This window comes from Budorcas taxicolor, chromosome 4, assembly GCF_023091745.1.
Source record: "Budorcas taxicolor isolate Tak-1 chromosome 4, Takin1.1, whole genome shotgun sequence".
Taxonomy (NCBI): domain Eukaryota; kingdom Metazoa; phylum Chordata; class Mammalia; order Artiodactyla; family Bovidae; genus Budorcas; species Budorcas taxicolor.
Genome location: NC_068913.1, coordinates 52,036,674 through 52,059,077, shown reverse-complemented (window position 1 = coordinate 52,059,077; position 22,404 = coordinate 52,036,674). Strand labels below are relative to the sequence as shown.

Genomic DNA, 22,404 nt, shown 5'->3' with positions numbered 1-22,404 from the left:
GCTCCTTCTTTTTTCATGAAATCTGGACATTCTGTATGAGGCAGCCTTTTACTTGAGGATGAACATGAATCCTCTCTCCAACTGATTTATAACACATGCACACACACGGACACACATCCATTTAGTTTTAAGGACCGTCAAATGTAGACCGACATAATCAATCCTACTTTCTTATAATAAAGCAGGTTCAGTTCTTATTGGGTTCTCTGGCTGTTGCCTCCGAGTTTGCTTACAGGGGTAAAAGGAAAGGTAGTTCAGGGAAGGAATATAAAGATGTCACCGGACAAGACCGTGGCAGCAGCATAAACACTGACATGCTGAACTGCAGGGAACTTGGCCCCGCTCAGGACTGCTCACTCCATAGGCAACAGGCAAGCTTGGCCCATGGCTCTCCGCCCCTCAGTTCGCATTTGATCCATCTGCTTGCAGTTCTGAATTCTCAGTGCTCAGGCCCCTCCTCTCCTGTGGGGGAGATGGCAGCTCCCAGCCTGCCACAGGGGCGCCCTCAAGAAAGGGTTGGTGCAGAGAGGCGGGGCTCCTCCCCAGGCCTCCCCCAGCACCCACCCCCTCTGGAATCAGCCTGGTGGTCTTTAAGAGAGATCCTCCCTGACTTCTCTGCCTGTCACATCTGCTCAGAATCCAGTCTAGCTGACTGCTGGGGCAGGATGCGGGCCCCAGCACTGCTTCTGGTTGTCTTGGCTCCCAGTAAGTTTTTGCCTGGATGCTCCTGGAATTTTTCTGTATGTTGTGGCAATGTGGGGAGGGAAGGGAGCGGGGGGGGGTGGGGGGACTGTGGGGAAGAGGGTCAGACTAAGAAATTAGTGCTTCCTCTTCCTCATTATTTTTTGCTGCTTTTTCCATTGCAGTCATGCAGGTATCTTCCAACTTGATGTTAATCACTAGAAAGACTGGGGAGACTGCTTCGTTCCCTTGTGATCTTACACGAAGGGCCACCTATATCCACTTGTACAAACATGAAGAGGGGATGGCCCCCCGACGCCTTTTATACTACGACAGCTATAACTCAAAGCCTGTGTTTGAATCAGGAATCAGTGGAACAAAATACCATGTCTATAAGGACACAGGGAGGAGCTATACATTTGCAATCGTAAATCTGCAAGCAAGTGATTCCGGCATATACTACTGTGCTATTTGGGATAAACACGTTGGTTCAGACTTCCTGTACACTGCACTGGAAATTTTGCTTGTGGCTGAAAATCACAGCCCTGATATCAGCAGCTGCTTCACTCCCCGCCGCCCAATTTCTTTTTACTCTAAACAAAGAAAAACCCTGAACTCAATGCCCATGAATCAAACTTTAAATTCTATGGCAACCTTCTACCTCCCCACAATAGTCATAGTTTTTCCTAAAAACAGGCCTCCATCTCCAGTCTGTAGGCAAGCAGTCTGGCAGGCAGCATATTCTCAGCTCTCCCAGAAGCTGGTAGACTCATATAATTTTCTCTTTAAGACAGACAGAGAACCTAGGATTATCTGTGAGGGGAGATATTTGGGAGAGGAAAATGGAAAGGCTAGATAATACTGAACCATTCACCTGATGATTATCCAGAGAAAATGGCTGGGAATAGAGCATCTTTATTATCCAGGAGCATGAAGAATGAGAAATGATGGAATGAAAACTTGGACTTCTTGAACCTCAAGCTGGTATCCAATTTATCTTTTGGAAAAACAGATATTTCTCTTACATAATCAACGAGGGCATGGCTGACCTAGTGAAAGTGTAGGGAAAGTGATTGTTTACATGGTGGTGGTTGGTGGTTTAGTGGCTAAGTCGTGTCCAACTCTTGGGACTGCTCGGACTGTAGCTTGCTAGGTTCCTCTGTCCACGGCAAGAATTCTCCAAGCAAGAATATTGGAGTGGGTTGCCATTTCCTTCTCCAGGGGATCTTCCAGACCCAGGAATTGAACCCAGGTCTCCTGCATTATTGCAGGTAGATTCTTTACCGACTGAGCTACGAGAGAAGCCCCGTTGTTGTATTCTACTTATACCCTCTGTTGAAGTTCAGTCCACAGCCAGAACTGTCTTAAACAAGTAAAGCCAAAGCTTCTTTCTACCCCCACTCCCTATCATTAACAAGGCCAAGTGCCAAAGTAGAATGAGACTTATCAGATCATAATTTTCTCAATAATTAAAATTAAAGAACACTTTAGTTGAACAATCTATGAATGGTATATATTTCAATTGAAAAGTCATATAGCCAAGGATTGTGGCTGCCTTATTGGGCTAGGTTTAAGGAAGCAAAATTAATATTGAAATACAGAAACGTCAGCTCACGTGTATATGGTCTCTATGTATTGGTACCTCCAAATCTGTACCAGTATCTGAGCTTCTAGAACAGTGTTTCTCAAATGTGGTCCATGTAACACCTGCATCAGAAGAACCTGAATTGGAATAAAAGTGCATGTTCTGGGTGTCACTCAACACAGTGAATCAGAATCATGGAATGAAGGCTGAAATGTGCATTTTTTGATAGGCTCCTACTGACTCTTCTTCAAACTGATTTGCAGGCCTTGCTGCACTAGCGCAGGAGTGCCTACTAGCAGAGCGTTCGTGGTCTTCTCCCCAACCCCGGGCCCCATCTGTCTGGTTGCGTCCTGGGTGCTGCTGCTCGCCAGGTCATCACATTTCTCCATCAGAATATCGCAATCAAATCAAAACAAAACAAAACACAGCCTCACACCGCAAGTCAAAGCTTCAGATCCTGCTTAGTTCAGTGACTGCAGACAGCAAGGAACTGGATAGTAAATGCACTGCCTTTAGCTTGCTCTGCTGTACCAGCAACCACATACTGTAACCGTTTGCAGCTTTGGGAAAGCCTGAAGCATAAATATATTTTCATTTATACTTTTCCAATGGTGTTAAGACTGTTCTGCGCATTTGATACCTTGATCCACTTTAGTTTGAATTTTTGTGTATGGGTGTAAGGTAGCAATCTTAATGTGGAGATCCAATTTCTCCCCCAATTACTGACTAATGCATTATTATATCACAGTTTTTCTTGGCACTGTGTGATAACTACTTTTCCATGTACTCACAGAACCCTTATGATCTCTCCCTCAGTTTCCATTCTCTGTCTCTGTTTATACAGGTCAGTTTCTCTAAGGACACAGCTAGAAGTAGAGACACTGTGTATGTTCAAGAAACAAAAATACATGTAGGATAAGAAGTATGCCATACACAACCCAGGTGTGATTGAAGAAATCAGAGGAAATAAAAAATACTTGAAGACAATGAAAATGAGAAAACACCATAAAAAAAATCTGTGGTATACAGCAAAAATGTTCTAAGAGAGAAGTTTATAGTGATACAAGCCCACCTCAAGAGACAAGAAAAACCTCAAACAAACAGCCTAATCTTACACCTAAAAGAACTAGGAAAAAGAACAAATGAAACCAAAGGTAAATGACGGAGAATAAAAATCAGAGCAAAGTAAAATAGAGACTAAAAACATCATAGAAAATATAAACACAGCAAGAGCTGGTTATTTGAAAAGACAAACAAATGGTGAACCTTTAGCAAACTCATCAGGAAAAAAAAGAGAGAGCGAGAACTCAAAGATACAAAATTAGACATGAAATTAGCAGAAGTTAACAGCTGATACAACCAAAATGCAAACGGCAATAACTCATTTCTACAAATAATTACTCAATACATGGCAAGAAAATAGACTGCCTAGAAGAAATGGATACATTCCTAGAAATGTTGTAAAAAGTACAAATTCTCCAGCAAGAATATAAAAACAGGGGGAAAAAAGTCTCTTCAGCAAGTGGTGCTGGGAAAGCTGGACAGATGCTCATAAATCAATGAAGTTAGAACACACTCTCACACCATACACAAAAATAAACTCATAATGGCTTAAAGATTTAAACATAAAACATGACCATAACTTTCCTAGAAGAAAGCACAGGCAAAACATTCTCTGACACAACTCATACCAGTATATTCTTAGGTCAAGCTCCGAAGGCAATAGAAATAAAAACAAAAATAAACAAATGGGACCTAGTCAAACTTATAAGCTTTTTCACATCAAAAAAAAACACCAGAAAAAAAGACAACCAATAGAATTGGAGAAACTATTTATAAATGATGTAACCAACAAGGGCTTAATTTCCAAAATATGTGAACAGATCATACAACAAAAACAAAAAACAAACAACCCAGAGGCAAAGTGAGCTGAACACCATAATAGTCATTTCCCCAAAGAAGACATACAGATGGCCAGTAGGCACATGAAAAGATGCCCAACATCACTAATTATTAGAGAAATGCAAATCAGATCTACCACAAGGTGCAACTTCATACCAGCCAGAATGGCTATCATTAAAATGTCTACAAATAACAAAGGCTGGAAAGGGTGTGAAGAAAAGGGAATCTTAATACACTGTCAGTGGGAATGTAAATTAGTACAATCACTATGGAAAACAACATGGAGGTCTCTCAGAAAATTAAAAATAGAATTACCTATGACCTAGCAACCCCGCTCCAGGGCATATGCCAGGACAAAACAGTCATTTGAATAGGTACATGCACCCCTCAGTTCACAGAAGCACTGTTCACAACAACCAGAACATGGGGACAGCCTGAATATCCACTGATGGATGAGTGGATAGGGAAGATGTGGTACGTGTCTACAATGGAATACTACTCAGCCATAAAGAGAACAAAACACTGCTGTTTGCAGCCACATGGATACAACTAGAGATTATCATATTCAGTGAAGTAAGTCAGAAAAAGAAAGACAAATACCATATGATATTACTTATATGTGGAATCTAAAATATGACACAAATAAATCTATCTGTGAAACAGAAACAGACTCAAAGAGATCAGACCTGTGGTTGCCAACAGGGAGGAAGAGGAGAAGAGGGATGGACTAGGAATCTGGAGTTGGCAGGTGTAAACTATTACATTCAGAATGGATAAACCACAAGATCCTACTGTATTGCACAAGGAACTACATCTAATATCCTGGGGTGAATCATAATGGAAAACAATGTTGAAAAAAAGAACATACATATGTGTAAAACCAAGTCACTTTGCTATACAGCAGAGATTGGCACAAATTGTAAATCAACTACACTTCAATTAAAAATAAAGAGAAAACATTCTCCAAATTTCTCCTTCTTAAAAATTAAACATTAAGTAAAGGTGTCTCCTGTCCACTTCGCATTCCAAGATTTTCTGCTGCAGGACTCAGTTAGTCCCCTGCTCATAGCTCAGTCGGTAAAGAACCTGCCTGCAATGCAGGAGACTCGGGTTTGCTTCCTAGGTTGGGAAGATCCCCTGGAGAAGGAAATGGCAACCCACTCCAGTATTCTTGCCTGGAGAATACTATGGACGGAGGAACCTCGTGTGCTACAGTCCATGGGGTCGCAAGAGTCGGACCCGACTGAGTGACCTTCATTCATTGTTCTTTATAACTCACACTTTTAGATGCCTTTTAATACAAACCTAACTTTTATGCTATTTGATAGAGTTATTTTTTCTTCCAACAGATAATTAATAGTTCCTAACTAATTTTAAGATAATCTATAATTTCCCCATAATTAAAAATGCCTTAATTATATTTTTATATTAACATATGCTTGGAGGATTTGCATTTTATTCCTGTCTCAGTATTCTTACTCCATTATTGTGTTATGTCAGTAACTTTGCAATAAGGGTTAAGAGCTGCTATGCCAAATTAGTTATTTAAAATCATTATTTTAATAAAAATTTTTAAATTATTTCATATTTAATTTTTATATCAATTTAAAATGAATATTACCACCTCAGCCCAATCTTTACAACAGGGAACAAAAAAATAAAATGTTACCTTAAGTCTCATTGGAATTAGTCTATTTATACACATGATTTTAAGAAGAGTTTGCATGTTTATGACACTGAGCTTTTCCTTCATGAATATGATATGTCTCTCCATTTATGCAGGTTTAATTTTATGCCCTTTAGTAAAACCTTTTACTCTTTCTTCTTACTGTTCTTATACTTAATAAAGCATTAATTATATAACTCTTTAGTTATGCTTTTGCATTTTATTGCTTAAATCTTTCATGCCTTTTGAAAAACAAGCAATTCCTAAAGCTCCCAAGAATTCTGCTCATGGTCTTGGAATAAGGAAAATCACAGGACAAGTTTTCAGAAAGGAGCTGAGGGGACATCATTCATGACGACAATAGATGCAAAGGGTACACGACAGCCCCAAGTACTAACAACTTAGAATTCTCAATTTTTTTGGTGGACATTCTGTGGATCATGAGGTCTTATTTCCCCAACCAGACATTGAGCCCAAGGAAAGCAGTAAAAGTGCAGAGTCCTAACCACTGTACTACCAGGAAATTCCCATGAACTCTCAATTAAAAAAAAAAAATCTATCTAAATATAATTGGCATCTGAATCTCTCATCCCCTCCCATTGTGTTGGGACTGTGAGCTGAGCTCCTGTGAATGGACAGTTGCCCAACATGACCCTTTTACTTTCATCCTTGGGGCAGAGGAACTGATTGCTCACGGGGCTTAGACCATGAACAAGTGCCTCTGGAGTAGACATGGAGACAATAAGAGGCTGTCCTGTCTGGTCCTGGCAGATGGACAGCTCATCCGTGCTCAGAGGAGTACTCAGCTGCTCCCGGCAATTTCTTTCCCCCTGCCCCAAGATGAGTGGCTTGAAATTACAGAATATCCTCGAAGAGACTTCTTTTGACTATCAGAGAAATGGATATTGTTTCAAGTTTTAGCTTAAAGACAGTATTATTTCAATGGAGAGAGAATTCTGCAAATTTCTTCCTTTATCCTAGGAAAAATAATATTAAATAAGTCATCATAGCACTGATTTTCTCATTTCCCTTTCCCTTGGTAAAGAATTGTGCTGCCCAATGAATGGAGAGCTTTGTTCACATTTCTCAAGTACATGTGTGATGGCTGATGGGGTATTTGCATTTTCAGTTACTGAAGGTTTTCCTCCTTTTAGCAATACATTCCCAAATCACTAAACAGCCCTGGTGTTTGTGAAAAGAGAATTGCCTTTCAACTGATGCAAACTCTGAGCAGTTTCAACAGAACTGAACACCTGAAAATTAAAAAAAAAGTCTTGATTCTTTGCATACCATTCCTAGAAATTTAGAAAACCAGGTGGTTAACCACTTGGTGTCAGTGATGTCTTCTTTCCTGTTTTTATATTTTTCATCTTTCATCAACATTTTCAGTGATTACTACTCCTTGGAAAGCAGACATTTGGGTCCATTTATCTGAGGAAAGTGGCTTCCCCAGTGGATCCCTGAGTCAGGAAGATTCCCTGGAGAAGGAAATGGCAACCCACTCCAGTATTCTTCCCTGGGAAATCCCATGGCGGGCTACAGTCCAAGGGGTTGCAAAGGAGTCAGACACATCCAAGTGACTGAATAATAACAAATCTGAGGAAGACTTATAAAACATTGGATGCTGTGAAACCTATATCCAAGGACTTCCAAAAGAACTCAGATCAAACTGCCAGTATGAAGTTTTTTGACTTCTAGTCACTTTATAAAGGTAGGAAAAGGCTGGAGTATTGTAGGAGCATTTATCATTGTCACAGCTCGGGCTGGAAGAAGATATTTGGAGAAGGAGCTAACATCATAGTAACTCCTCCCGGTAAGTATCGTTTTTCTGTTCTTACTGTAGTCATAAAATACTGATAGATGCTTTGTAGAAACAACTTGGGATCTCCCTGATCTGGCTGCCATGTTCTTGGTCTCAGCATCTAAACTGTAGTTTTACAGCTATTGGTCACTGTATATGGAAACTAAATCACCTTGTAAATGGTTTATTCTTGTCCCTGCTTGTAAGCAGTTGAAATTTGGGTTCTAGAAAACACACACAAAATAGACTCAGGCTCGATAGTGAAGTATTCTGAAGACCATGTCTGTCTTATTGCTTCGTTTATCTTTCTATATTCTAACATAAATTGCATATTATATCATCACATTGGTATGAGTTATTAGTTCACATTCCTTTTCTTGTAGGCAGTCTATTCAGTGAGAAACACTTTTCTTACTATCTCTTCTCTATATTTTGAGATAAAATACTGTGCTCCTGAATCTCCCGCAAAGCCAGTATTACTGATTTTCGTCTCATCCCTGAGAGCAGTGGAAGAAAATTCTTACCGTAAATGATTACACAAGATTGATAAACCTCACTTCTTATTACTCTAGCTTCTTAGAAGGAGGCTGAGATTATTTGAAACTTAAACTATCTCATTTCTTGTGAAATTGTCTGGACATGGACCAGTTTGTGAGCTCAATGAGCCATTTCAGCTCCAAAGTTCACGGAAGTGTCTTCGTGGCTGGGCTTTCTCCTTTGCTCTTTCATTCTCTCAGCAAATATTTATTGAGGACCGTTTCTGTGCTGGGAGCTGCAGACAGACGACGGGTGAACAAGACACAGAGCCAGGCTCAATGCCAAGCAGCTTCTGTTCTAGTGAAAAGGCATTCTAGATTCTGGCTTAATTGAGACCTGTCTTCTACGGTTCATGGCTGCAGAAGGAGGGCATCTTGGATTGTTGAGCTTGGTGTAGTAGTTATTGCTTATAAAAAACATATCTTTTGTTTGATGGAAGATTTTGATGAAATGGCCTCAAACCATGCCATTAAAGAGAATTTTAATATTAGTTAATATTTACTGAAGGATAGACACCATGATACGTAGTTTCAATGTCTTATACTTTCCTCACCAGTAATCCCTTCATTCCCATTTTAGAGATAAAGAAACTGAGGCTTAGAGAAGTTTAGTTACTTGCCTAAAGTCACATGACTAGCACTGTGACAAAGTTTGGGATCCAGTAGAGACTTGTCAAACTTAGAGGACTGGATCATTACGTGATATTTGAAACATTAAGTCATGTCTTTACATCCTGAATATGTACCCTTCTGTAGCCTGACCTGGATTCTGTAACTAACTATTAGTAATAGCTCATACTTTGTATTGCTACTCACATGTGAAAACAATGCTCTTGCTTTCAATCATAGCACTGAAATGACGTCTCTTTCCCTCACAAAGATCATGTAAGTCACATGAATCTGCATTTATTAAACATTCAGAATATGTGTCGGTTATATCTCAATCCAAAAGAAGTGAATTAAAAACAAGAAATAAGAAAGCAAGAAAAAAAAATGTAGTGGAATAGATACCCTATATTAACCGGCTAAAAGAAGCACACCAAAGTTGCAAATATGTTTTCCCACCACAAAATTAGAAAAAAGAACTTCAATGTGGAAGTCTTTAGTAGGAAAATGAAGTAAAAAGGGGACATGGCCTTCAATATCCAGTTTATAAAATGGAAGAAATGGTCTTCAAACAAATATGTTTATACTCCCAATGCATCAATGCAATGGACACCAAAATGTAATGTCATTCATGAATGGTGACCCTCAGCTGATAAGATGAGGCAGGCAATGAAGTGATCCAACTTAACAAAGGAGAATTTGAATACCAGGCATCCCGCCATATTTGTGGTCATTTGTCATAAGGCCCATACCTGGAGCTGCAAGCTGAACTTTGGGCATGAACTGGATAGATTTTTTGAAGCTGAAATTTCTGGTAAAATCTTGAGATACCCAGAGATTGTGCTGTTGTTGGGGAAAAAGCCATTTGTTGTGGACAGCAGAAGTGAAGTTCCATATACTGGCTGCATACATTAGGCTTTAGCCAATGTTCCCTTTGATTTTGTTCACCCTGGAAATGCAGCAAGTACAACAGAACAAATAACTGCCTATTAACTGGGTGTGTGAAAGGCTGTGATACAGGCTTGGAGAATCCCAGACCTATCACAACACAGAGGAATGCAAACAAGTCATCAGTTGCTATGGATCTACTTGTAAACCCCAGATCCTCAATTCCCATCAGATAGGCAAGATTTGCTCCCATGATATTAAAATGTCATGTTGGACCACACAATTATCACAAATAAAAATACTAATCATAATATCAATGATCATATAGTAATATTTACAGTCTCTTACCTCTATATAACTTTTATTCAAATAACTTTTCAGATCTTGTTTCATTTTGACCCACCAAAACACTAATAAGGATGTTTGCTTGACTTAACAGTAGCACCGTCATTTTCAAATAAATAAGGTACCCAAGGCAATGGCAGCCCACTCCCGTATTCTTGCCTGGAGAATCCCATGGATGGAGGAGCCTGGTGGGCTACAGTCCACGGGATCACAAAGAGTCAGACACGACTGAGCGACTTAACTTGCAACTAACTTTAACTTTCAAGGTGTTAGTTTATTTGATTTGCTCAACCACAGACCTTGTTAGGAGCAACTTGAACCAGGACCAGAAGCCTAGTGTCTTGAATTCGAAGTCATCATTATTCTACTAGAATTTGAAGAAATCAGAGAAGCTAATTAGCCTAAAGTTTTTGATATGACTTGAATCACTGTGGAATAATTACATAAAAAACTTCAATGTTGGAGCAAAACTCATTGTCACAGGTAGGTATCAGAAGAATATAACTTTTTTCATGGTACTAGAGAGAAGGTAAGAAACAATTAAATAGGAATGCTATTTACCAAAAATGGGAATGTGGATGGGAACTAGATGTAGAGATTTAGGAGAGATTTTACAACAAATTCACATAGTAAAGGAGAGCATAGACAACACTGCACAAATATTAGAAAAGAATTTGGCTTCGTGTCTGTGTGGACTTCTAGAAAGGGCTCATGTATAATGTACATAATCATCATGAAAGTATTTGGCCCAGGGTTGAAGTTTGTCATTACAGGCAAGTTTTATGAGTTAACATGTCTCCCTTCCTGATGCTGAAGGGGTATTTCCAAAGAAAGTGGGCTTTGGAGTCAGGCTGACCGAGAACTCCGATCCGCCACTAACTACGCATGTGAACACAGAAGTTCTTCTCTGGACTCAGTCTCCTAATCTGTAAAATAGCATAACAGTATTATCCAGCAGGGGTTGCACGAGAATTAAATGAGACAGTGTGAGGAAGTATCTAGCACATTGTCTAATGCATCAGTATTCCTGTCTGGATAAGCCCGTGCACAGAGGAGCCAGGCAGGCTACAGTCCATGGGGTTGCAAAGAGCTGGACACGACTGAGCACTGTATGTTTTGTTGGCTAACACATCATACGTGTTGGATAGGTGTTTACTCTATTCAAATGTAAAGAGAAAATTGCATCCAAGAGGGAGAGTGTTGGTGGCCAAACTATTGATGAATTGAAATTCTTCAGAGGATGCAGCTGTACAATTAACAAATGGAAAGTTATCTTATGGTTCCCTCACACACATAAAATTGAATTGGAAGCTATCTGTCTCTCTTTAGCAGACTTTGGTTTACATGGCAAGAAACAAGGAGATTAAAATATGGTTTTTTTTAATATGTCCTGTTGTTCTATGTGCTTTAAATCTTAATCATTTAATTTAACTGATATCATTTCTAACAACAACATTTATTGGCTGTAAAATATATAACCAGGAATTTGGGCTTCATGCTCATACTTATCAGAAAAAAGCTTTAATTTATAAAGAAAATGATCAAGAAGTGAAGTCAATTAAATACAGATAGAAATCTCATGAATTAAAAATTCTTATTTAAGTACGAAAGAGCTTCAATTATTTAGTTTACAAAAGAAAAATGAGAGGGGAAAAAAAAGGGAAGACCTAAATCACTATCAACAAAGTATATGGTTGCAGAAATACACAGTGTCTTGCTTTTATAATGTGTACAATACTACTTGTACTAAAACCAAGATGTATAAAATTAAACTAGCACATTACAACCCAATGGTATTTACAACATGAGTGAAAAAATCAACCCTGTCTGCTTACTGATTTAGAAGAAAAACCAGGAACTTTGCTGCACAGGCAGAAGTTTCCAAGAATTTTCTTTTCTTCTCGGATGAGAAGTCCAATTTCTCCCTCTTAAGAGATTACCCTGTGAAGGACTTTCCCAGTGGTCCAGCGGTTAAGACTCCACCTTCCAATGCAGGTGCACAGGTTTGATCCCTTGTCAGGATATATGCTTTATGCAGCTGGTGAAAAAAAAGAAAATAGTGGCAGTAAAGCAGTTCAGCAGCCTTAGGGGGCAAATTCAAATTATAGGGAAAACACCGAGAGCCAGAATAGTGTGTATTATTCCTCAAGCTAAAACTGCAGATGAAATTCCAAAATAAAATGTGCTTTTGGGGAACATTTTCTGAATTTGGAAAAATTCTAAGTAGATTACTTGATAAGTTTAGTATAAGAGCCTTTCTGAAAATACATTTTTTTACATGAAAGTGTACTTAGTTCACAATGTTAGGTTATTTTCAGGTGTACAGCAAAGTGATTCAGTTTTTGTGTGTGTGTGTGTATTATTTTTCAGATTCCTTTTCATTAAAGGTTATTAAAAGATATTTAATATACTTCTCTGTTCTACATAGTAGGTTCTTATTGTTTATCTATTTTATATACAGTAGTGTGTATCTGCTAATCCCAAATTAGGAGTTTGGGATTAATAATACATTTTCAATAGAAGTTTTGGAAATACTGTTATACAATCAAGGCACTATAAATAACATGCTGCTCTACTCCAAAATCTGGAGTGGTTCAGGTATAAAATTGAGAGGTCATATAAAATTAGAAGCAAAGAGAATTTCATCACTTCAGAATTGGGCGTGGGATCCACATCTGGAGCTCAAAGTTCAACTTCATAGTACACATGTCAAGTACACGTGGGTGTTGATTCCCATTCTCAAAAGTAACTAAATTGTTTTGTAAAACCAATAAATTTTCTCTGGGTATTTATTTTTATGGTTCATTCCAGAACCAGCTAAATGAAGAGTGAGATCCCACAGAGTTGCAGAATCTGAGAACGTGTTATTTGGACAAGAGAGCGTAAACTGCAAAGCACAGGACAGGAAAGGGAAGTAGTTTCGAAGCTAGCAAGGATTTTCACCAATACAGAAACCGTCAGTTACCCAATTGCCCCACCAGCCCTGTTCCCACCACCCACCCCTCCACTTCAAAACAGGCTCCAGTATTATAGAACATAAGAGATTTTTAAAAAGATTAATTGGGGACTTCCCTGGCAGTCCAGCGATTGGGACTCCACATTTCCACTGTAGGAAGCATGGATTCAATCAATAAACATGCTCATGAATTCTGGAAGTCTTGATGTAGGGTATTTATATGGGATATTGAAAAGTCATAATCCCATGGACAGAGGAGACTGGCAGGCTATAGTCATTAGGTCACAAAGAGTCGGACACGACTGAAGCGACTTGGCATGCACGCAAGATGCACCCCATCTCTGTATATGGAGAAAAACGGAAGGTCAAGTTATAATCCAGCTCTGCTGCTTAACAGCGGTGACTTTGGGCAAGTTCCATGAAGTCTTGAACTTCTCTTGCCATTAAAAATAAAACAGTACTAAGCACCTAACCACGTACTGCGGATGAAAGGCCATAGTGAGCAGTAGCCTTTTGTTTTTTCACTACTCACTAGGTTTTTCCAAGCCACAACATGTGGGTGTTTCTTTAACCATTCTTTTTAATTACTATTCCATATTCCCCTACAGAGAGAAACCTTGCTGCAGACACTTCCCCCAAGCCCACTGTTTTTCTTCCTTCAATTGCCGAAATCAACCATGATAATGCTGGAACATATCTTTGTCTCCTGGAGAAATTTTTCCCTGATGTTATTACCGTCTCTTGGAGAGCAAAAAATGACAAAAGAGCTCTGCCATCCCAGCAGGGAAACACCATGAAGACCAAGGACACATACATGAAGCTCAGCTGGCTGACCGTGACCGAAAACTCTATGGATAAACAACATGTGTGTGTTGTCAAACACCAGAAAAATATAGGAGGAATTGATCAAGAGATTATTTTTCCTTCAATAAAAGAAGGTAAGTGAATATAAATGTAAATATAACCTCCCAAAATACTGTTTTTCAAAGGCATTACCCACCTTTCCGTTAAGTGTTAATGAAAAAACATATGTCTTGATAAAATGATGTTTCATTTAATGGTAGCTATCTCCCCATAAGATTAAACTAGGATAGGCTTGGAAACATAGAAAAGAAAAAATGTTACTTCTCTCACCCTCAGTTTCATCTTCCAAAATATTAAGATCATATGAAGTTTAGTGTTAGAGGTGTTGTATGGATTCAGTGAAACAACGTATGTGAAAGCATCGAGCAACTTCGCACACAACAGGTCTTCACTGCTGGTGATCTTGGTTGGTCAGGAAATAACAACATTTATACATCTTTCAGGAATGTCCTTCAGCAGGCAAAGTCATTCTCAATTCAGTTCTCCTTTACAATTCCAAAGCAATGAGTTATTACATGACAAAATGGTGTTTGTGTAAGGGAGCCAAATTGCAGCTCAGCAAAGAGAATAATTTGACCACTGTGGTTTTTTAAGGTCTTAGGTTTTTGAAATTTATATTTTACATACCACTATAAGATAAAATTTGTAATCAAAGATTGGGTGATGCTAAAGTGTACAAACTTACTCCCATTCTACATAATGAATGCATTTCTTGCTATTAGAAAAGGTCTTTCAAGATATTTTTATTGCAGCCCTAGCACATGCCAGGTCTGGAGGGATGTACGGATGGACACTCTGGGGTGAATTACTGTCCACGGAGGATGCATTACAGTCAAGAGAACATACACTTTCCTTGATGACTTAGGGTCACTTGTGATCCAGGCATGACGTCTCAAAGCCGCCCCTGTGAGCAGATGCTGGGCATGTCCATGCAGTGTGGACAGAGAGCTGGGAGGTGCCTTGGCCCTGGCAGTGGTCCTGTGACTAACTGGACTCACGATTGAATGTCCTGCATGTTCACCTAACAGACCAAAGGCCCCAAAGTGCCCCTCAGAAGGAATCCTTCTGTGCTTTTCCCTGTGGTTAGGAAACCTTTTTAAAGCAGTGGGAACCAAGCACATAAGATGTGCATAGATGTTTGCTGTGCACCAGTCCGAATTTCTGAAGTAAGTCTTTATCTTCTCTGATTCTGAGTCTATCCAGTGATCAAATCAGGTTTGAATACTTGTCTTGGTTTTGTCCTGGGGCTGCAATGAAGAACAAATGAAATAACATCGGAGAAAACACTTGCTTTCCAAAATATGACATGGCTGTACTTATTTATATATTCATCATATCCATTTATATCCTCTCCTAAAACTAATTAAAAATAAAATTACAAAAATAGCTCTAATTTTTAATTTTTATTCTAATAGAAAAGAGGCAAATTTGCAGTTTAATATAATCATGGTTTTAAGTGTCCTACTTGAGGACACTGAAAGTACTAGGTTTTAGTTTTTCTTGTGATGAGAAAAAAATAAGTATATAAGTTTCATTGTGCCGGTTACCATATGAGAGAGACATTCCAGTTCATAATGTGTTTTACCTGAACACAATTCTGAAACAAATGCATTCCAAGCGTTTCTAATGGCTGTAAAGCTAATGATGGCATTTCGGTTAATGTTATTCTATAGCAAATTTCCATTGCTATTTCTTAAAATTGTTTTGTTTTTGATAAAAGCTAAGAATATAACATGAAGTACATATCAATGAAATGACTTTACAGAGAAATAAATCTAATCTGGTCCTAGTTTTCAACCAACCTTCACTGAGAAAGAGAACTTATAATAAACACATAGAGTTTATTATGAAACTTTGTTACTTGATTGTTTCTGCCTCAACCAATGCATGTTAATAAGAGGTTTGTTTCTCTTTCAGTGAATAAAGTCATTGTAAGGGAAAGAAGGAGGCTTTCAAGCACATGAAAGTCAGTTTCTGAGGATATTTTAACATGGGCTCCCTGGTAGCTCAGTTGGTAAAGAATCTGCCTACAGTGTAGGAGACCCGGGTTCAATTCCTGGGTTGGGAAGATCCCCTGGAGAAGGAAATGGCTACCTACTCCAGTGTCCTTACCTGGAAAATCCCATGGACAGAGGAACCTGGTGGGCTGTAGTCCATGGGGTTGTGAATAGTCAGGCATGACTGAGTGACTAACACTAACATCTAAACATGACTACTAATATTTCACTCTTGGGATTTACTCTAAAGTCTTTAAACCTCAAATCAATTTTTCAGAGCTTACTGAACAAAGACCTCATTGAGGGCATAAAATGGCATATCAGAACCAAATCTGTATGAACAAGAACACATCCAGGAGAAAAAGGATAAATACAACAACCATTGTTTTCTTCCATCCAATAGTCCATTATCTTTTTAAAAAAATTTTCTACTTGTATGACTGTCTTTTTTTTTTTTTTTTTACATTATTTATCTCAGTTTCTATCGAGTCAAAGAACTACAAATGTGGTTTGGCCTGTTTTTCTATATCTGGATCTTTCTATATCTGGAATTGCACTGAAATGTTGAGCTCTTATAATAAAAAAAAGAAAAGTCATTGATAAGAATAATGAAGATATCTGGAAAAGAAGATGCTTTTAGTGTCTACAGTAGTGGAATTATATTGTTTATAGGTTAATTTCTCTTTATTTCTGGGGCTTATTTTACAAACTACTTTCCACAGGCCCTGTCTCATTTAATCTCCCATGATGATCCTCTCAATGCTGGCTCTGCCATCACTGGTACCACTGGTACAACTCTCTGCCAGTCGCTTTCCGTCTGATCCTTATTTCCTCTTTGTAACATGGAATCCTCCAAAATACACCCCACTCAGTGTCACTGGGGGATGAAAGAAGATAATACATGTGAAGTACTTAAGCAAGCTATAGTCACTCTCTGGCTATTAGCCTAATTGATACCGTTTTCACTATGCCCACAAACACCGCAAATGCAGAAAATCAGGGGATGTGCTTGATTTGGAAAGGTGTGGCTGCTTTCCTTTGCTTAGACAGGAAGTTTGCCTGAGCCAGACTCTTTCAACCGTGGGATTCCCTTGGTGCACTCTTGGATTGGATGAATAAGACTGGTGGCAACTCTTCATCTCGGCAGTGGGTGCTGACCATGCAGAGTAGCCACTTGTTCTGATGATTTGTCTTTGCAACAGGTATTTCTCAAACACCTACTTTGCAGCAGACACAGTGCTAGGAGCTATGAATACAGAAGGAAGATAAGATGCCCTCGGGTATTAGCCTCCAGTTACGGTAAAAAGTAAAATGTAACCCTCATGAACTTCAACATTTTCACGTGTAGAAAATCATATATGAATTAAAACTATGGATTACATAGAATCAGACCAACTATTTTTGTAATTGTAGGGCTCATGTTTTTAATTACTGTCTCTCTGTCAGCAGGTTTTATATGTGTATATATATACACACATATATTACACACACATATATATTACAATATACACACATGTATAAACATATGTGCATGTGTGCGAAGTTGCTTCAGTCGTGTCCAAATCTTTGCAACCCCATGGACTGTAGCTCACCAGGTTTCCCTGTCCATGGGATTCTCCAGGCAAGACTATCAGAGTGGGTTGCTGTGCCCTCCTCCAGGGGATCTTCCCCAGCCAGGCACCAAACCTCTGTCTCCTGTGACTCCTGCATGGCAGGTGGATTCTTTACTGCTGAAACATACTCACAGTATCAAATAATGGGCACAGATAATTCATTAATACTTTTTCTCATTTCTCGTAGTTGTCACCTCAGCTGTCACTACTACTGAGCCTCCAACTACTGAGCCTCCAACTACTGAGCCTCCAAATGATTATTTGACTGATGAAAGCAGTAAGTTTTTGTACAGATTTGTCTTTATGTCATGCTTTCGTCTTTCTTTCTTCCTGATCTATTTATCTTTTGAACTTCTCTGTTTTAAAGTGGAAAAGACCAATTATCTGAAATGTGGGGCTCATCGTAGTTATACTGATCATCTCTATTGTCACCTGTCAATAGACTACATACATATATGTATGTATATATAGACAGACACCAGATTATACATACATATGCACGCACTGTAAAATAATGGGTGTGGACAACTGATTAATACTTGCTTCCTTTGCTTTTAGAAGTTACAGGTATTGGTTCTAAAAAAGCTTGTCTGAAAGACGAAAGTGGTAAGTTTTGCTTATGTTTGCCTTTAAGACATCCTATAGCACTTTTTCCCCTCCTGATCAATTACCTTTCTAAAAATGTTATTTATGTATGTTTAAATGTAACAAAGATGAATATTTTGAATGATGCAATTTAAACAACAAGTACAATTCAAAAAAAATGATACCAAAAAAAGGTGCAATTCACAAAGAAAATAGACATCATAAACTGTTAGACACCTAACAACAAAGAAACAAAGATACCTAAAGCAAAAATCAGAAGAAATATAAGGGAAAAGAAAAAAACATATGCTCATAATGAAACATATTAACATTTCTCTGAGAATATTTTATCAAGCACAGAAAAAATAAAAATGAGAGTATCTTGAATGATGTCATTAATAATTTAAATATAGTAGATGCCTATTTATATTCATTTATATTAATCTTATATCCTATACAAATATATGTAACATTTTGTATCTCATATGTTGTTATTAGATATCCATAGGTCATTTAGAAGAACTGACAAAAAGATAAACATTACCAAATTTCTAAAAGTAGAATTTTTTTGTCAATCACTTATACACACATATTACTTTTGAAATTATTTTCTGTTATAGGTTATTACAAGATAGTGGCTATAGTTCCTTGTGCTAAATAGTAAACATTTGTTTCTTGTTGCATATCTATTTTTTTAAATTAGAAATCTAGCATCTTATTCAAACTAAGTCAAACAAATGAAATCAAAACGTCATAATTCAGATTGGCTGGGCATATGAAACATATGCATGTATGCACTCCCATTTACCATGTCACTCCGCTTGACCCCCGAGACTGTATGTAATTGTTTTATATTGTTAGGTTAATCATGTTCCCATTATGGTTTGCAATTGTAATTATCTTTTAGTTTTTGTTTGGCTATTGATTGTGAAAACTGATACGCATCTTTCACTATTGTGGCTATGAAATGGCAACCCACTCCAGTGTTCTTGCCTGGAAATCCTATGGAAGGAGGAACCTGGCAGGCTATATAGTCCATGGGGTCACAAAGAGTCAGACACGACTGAGTGACTAACACTAACTATCACTCACTTAATACCGTTGTATCATGACTGGTCAACAGAAAAATAATAGAATTCTATATCACCAAAACTACCATTTCATAGAAAAACCTGTAAACACTTTTTAAAATCCAGATGTGTATTAGAATTAACTTGGAATTTTTTGAAAAATACAAATGCCCAGGTATTGCTTATTTTTCGCCAGGGCTCCAGATATGTTTCTAATAAGCAACCGTGTTTAAAAACAGCAGGACTATATGAGGATCTTTTACTTTTATCTAGTTTGTTTTACTTCTTCTATTTCATATCAGTGCTCCCACTTCATTTAGTTTACTTTTTCCAATTTCTCCATCTCTTCTTTTCTTTTTCTGGACGTTCATTATCAAGCCTTTATCAAGCATAGTAGAAAAGTTATTGTATACTTATATATAAATAATATGTATAATATATATATTTTAGAAAGCATGAATTTTTACCTGATCAACTATCTCTTGAACTTCCTTGGCTAATATTAAGAAAAAGTGAATTATTCCTGAAACTGTGGTGTTCATACATTTAATCAGAGTATTAACACAGAGTATCTGTGTTAGCAGATCTTCTATTATATATACATGCATATTAACACACACAGAGTTAGTCACATATGTGCCACTGTCTAATAATATATATAAATGATTGACAAGACAGTTGATTAATACCTGCTCTCCTTTCTTCTAGAAGTCACTGGTGATACTAATTCTACAAAGGCACGTCTGGAAGGTGAAAACAGTAAGTTTTGTCTTTGTTTACCTTTGTGTCATGTTACAGCACTTATTTCCCTCTGGAGAAACTTAACTTTTGAACTTCCTTGATTTAAGGTAGAAAAAAACAAAATGTCTGGATATTGCAGAATAGACTGCATATTTTAAGTAAATCTATCATTCCTGAAGAGTCATCTTAACTCATTAAATGCTGGTTTTGGTGTAAGATGACTCTAAATGAGAGGATGCACTGATAGGCTCTAAATTATTTCCACAGTGGGCTTCACCCAGTTGTGTAAATTTTGTTTGTAATAATTGGAGAAACTTGATATCAAGTTGCTTCTAGATTTTTTTTAAGTTTTAGCCCTTGCTGATAACTAATACGTGAACTGACACTTGCTGAGAGCTGGATGTACATAAGGTGGTGTGCTGTATCTTATGTGCATATTTTGTTTATTCATCATAACACTCCTGTGAGGTGGTGCAACATTTTCCCATACTTTTTCAGTGAGGGCCCTGAGCCAAAATTACTTAAATCCCTTATATCAAGCTACACAGCTAGATATGAGGATTCAACAAAGGCCATCTGAATCTATGGTTCAGACATTCACTCAGTTCTCTATTCCATCTCTAAGATATAGAGCAAGAATCCTAAAACCAAGGCCCTGAGACAGGGTGGACCCATGCGCAGGGTATAAGTGCGTGAATTTCCGACTATCACAGACAGGACTTTAACGCCAGTTCTTTTATTATTAGTTGCACCAACGTGGGTACATGACTTCTATTTCTGGGCAATAGTGCCCTCTTCTGCCAATAGGGAACAATTGCATCCAACTCAGTTATTACAGAGATAAGGTGACACCCCACTCCAGTACTCTTGCCTGGAAAATCCCATGGACGGAGGAGCCTGGTAGGCTGCAGTCCATGGGGTCGCTGAGAGTTGGACACAACTCAGTGACTTCACTTTCACTTTTCACTTTCATGCATTGGAGAAGGAAATGGCAATCCACTCCAGTGTTCTTGCCTGGAGAATCCCGGGGATGGCGGAGCCTAGTGGACTGCCGTCTATGGGGTCTCACAGAGTCGGACATGACTGAAGCGACTTAGCAGTAGCAAGGTCACCTATGTGGAATGTCTCCCATAGGGTATCCATTTAGCTGGCACAGGATCAGTACCAGTTGGGGCCCCTTCGCCCTGCATGAAGGTTCTCAGTGAATTTAGAAGCACTGGCAATGGTGCTGCTGATCCCTCCTCCGTTCCCAGTGTCAGGGGGCCTGGAACTCAGTTAACATCTGACCTGACTCAGGGCCATGAGTTATGAGCACGTCTGTCCCCTCCTGAGATCCTTTCCACACCACATACTAGTGATTCTCGAGTTCTGACTCCATGAAGGTAAAGCATAGAGAAGGGGAACTTATACAGGAAGAAACTCAGACTTGTAGTCCACTGAGTAGCAAGTCAGGCCCAGTATCATTGTTAATTGCTTCTTGACATCATATATTTCTTGCAAAACTTCGAAGGAGAGTAAGTGCAATTATCCTATAACATCAAGGGCACGAGGTTAGATATCTAAGAAAGACAGGTGACTGAGGCATGAGCTCCTAAGGTTTCGGGGATTTTGGACTAACCACTCTCTTCCATTTTGTACAAAGTTCTCTTTACTAAAATCTTCCACCCACCTCACTGGGTCACAACCAGATTTCCCTGGTTGACCCCCTTCATAGGAATCTCTTTGGTGCACAACATGTAATGGCTCAGATGCTTCCACATCAGCAATTCAGCTTGCTGTTTATGCTTAACTTTGATGTCTGGGGTATTTACTGCACATGGAAATGCAGGACTCCAGAGCAGCTAAGGACACCTTCTTCAGACTCGGGTTGCTGGGACTGAAATGTGATTTCTGGTGCTTTCTAAATGTGTGACACCAAGCAAATTATTTCTCTGTCCTCAGTTTACTGGTAAAAGGGGGTTGAAAGTGATAATCTCATAGGTTATTTGAAAACTTAAATAAGGTTAGAATTTTGCATGCAAAACTCTCAGAATAAGTGTTTGACATGTGGTTAGGGGTTAACAAACATCCCCTGCTATTATTACTCAGACATGTGATGGGGCAAAAAATGCAAAATGCTATTTATGACAAATATTTTTCCCATTTGTACTTATTCTTTCAAAACACAACCTTGCTTTTTAATATTTTGGAAGGTTCTGTTGAATTTAGTTGAGGTTGTTGATCGACTTGAATTGTCAGCTAGATGCTGAGTTGCTCTGGAGATGGTGGTGCTCACGGTAGTCACATCCATTTTCTTTGGGTTTGGTGGTACAGGGGTGCCACTTCTTTGCAGATCACCAGCATTAAAATCATTGTGACCACTTCTGTGAATATGTCCTCTCCTCTCAAAAGGACCCTTGACACTAACCAGAATGACTTCTCCTAGGTGCCCTGCAGCTGCAGCTCACGACCACCTCTGCCTATTACACCTACCTCTTACTCCTCCTCCGGAGCACAGGCTACTTTGTTGTCATCATTGCCTGTGTGTTTAGGAGAACCGGCGCCTGCTGTGACGGGAAGATCTCATGA

General features: G+C 38.6%; 1 gene segment (V, D, J or C); it reads left to right on the top strand.

The window, feature by feature from the left end:
- Nucleotides 1–665: 665 nt before the first annotated feature.
- Nucleotides 666–22,404, top strand: LOC128046956 (T cell receptor gamma constant 2-like). The segment is given in 8 exon segments: nucleotides 666–705; nucleotides 867–1,160; nucleotides 7,588–7,647; nucleotides 13,575–13,904; nucleotides 17,628–17,717; nucleotides 18,002–18,046; nucleotides 19,807–19,854; nucleotides 22,262–22,404. Coding segments are annotated over 8 exon segments (1,050 nt in total).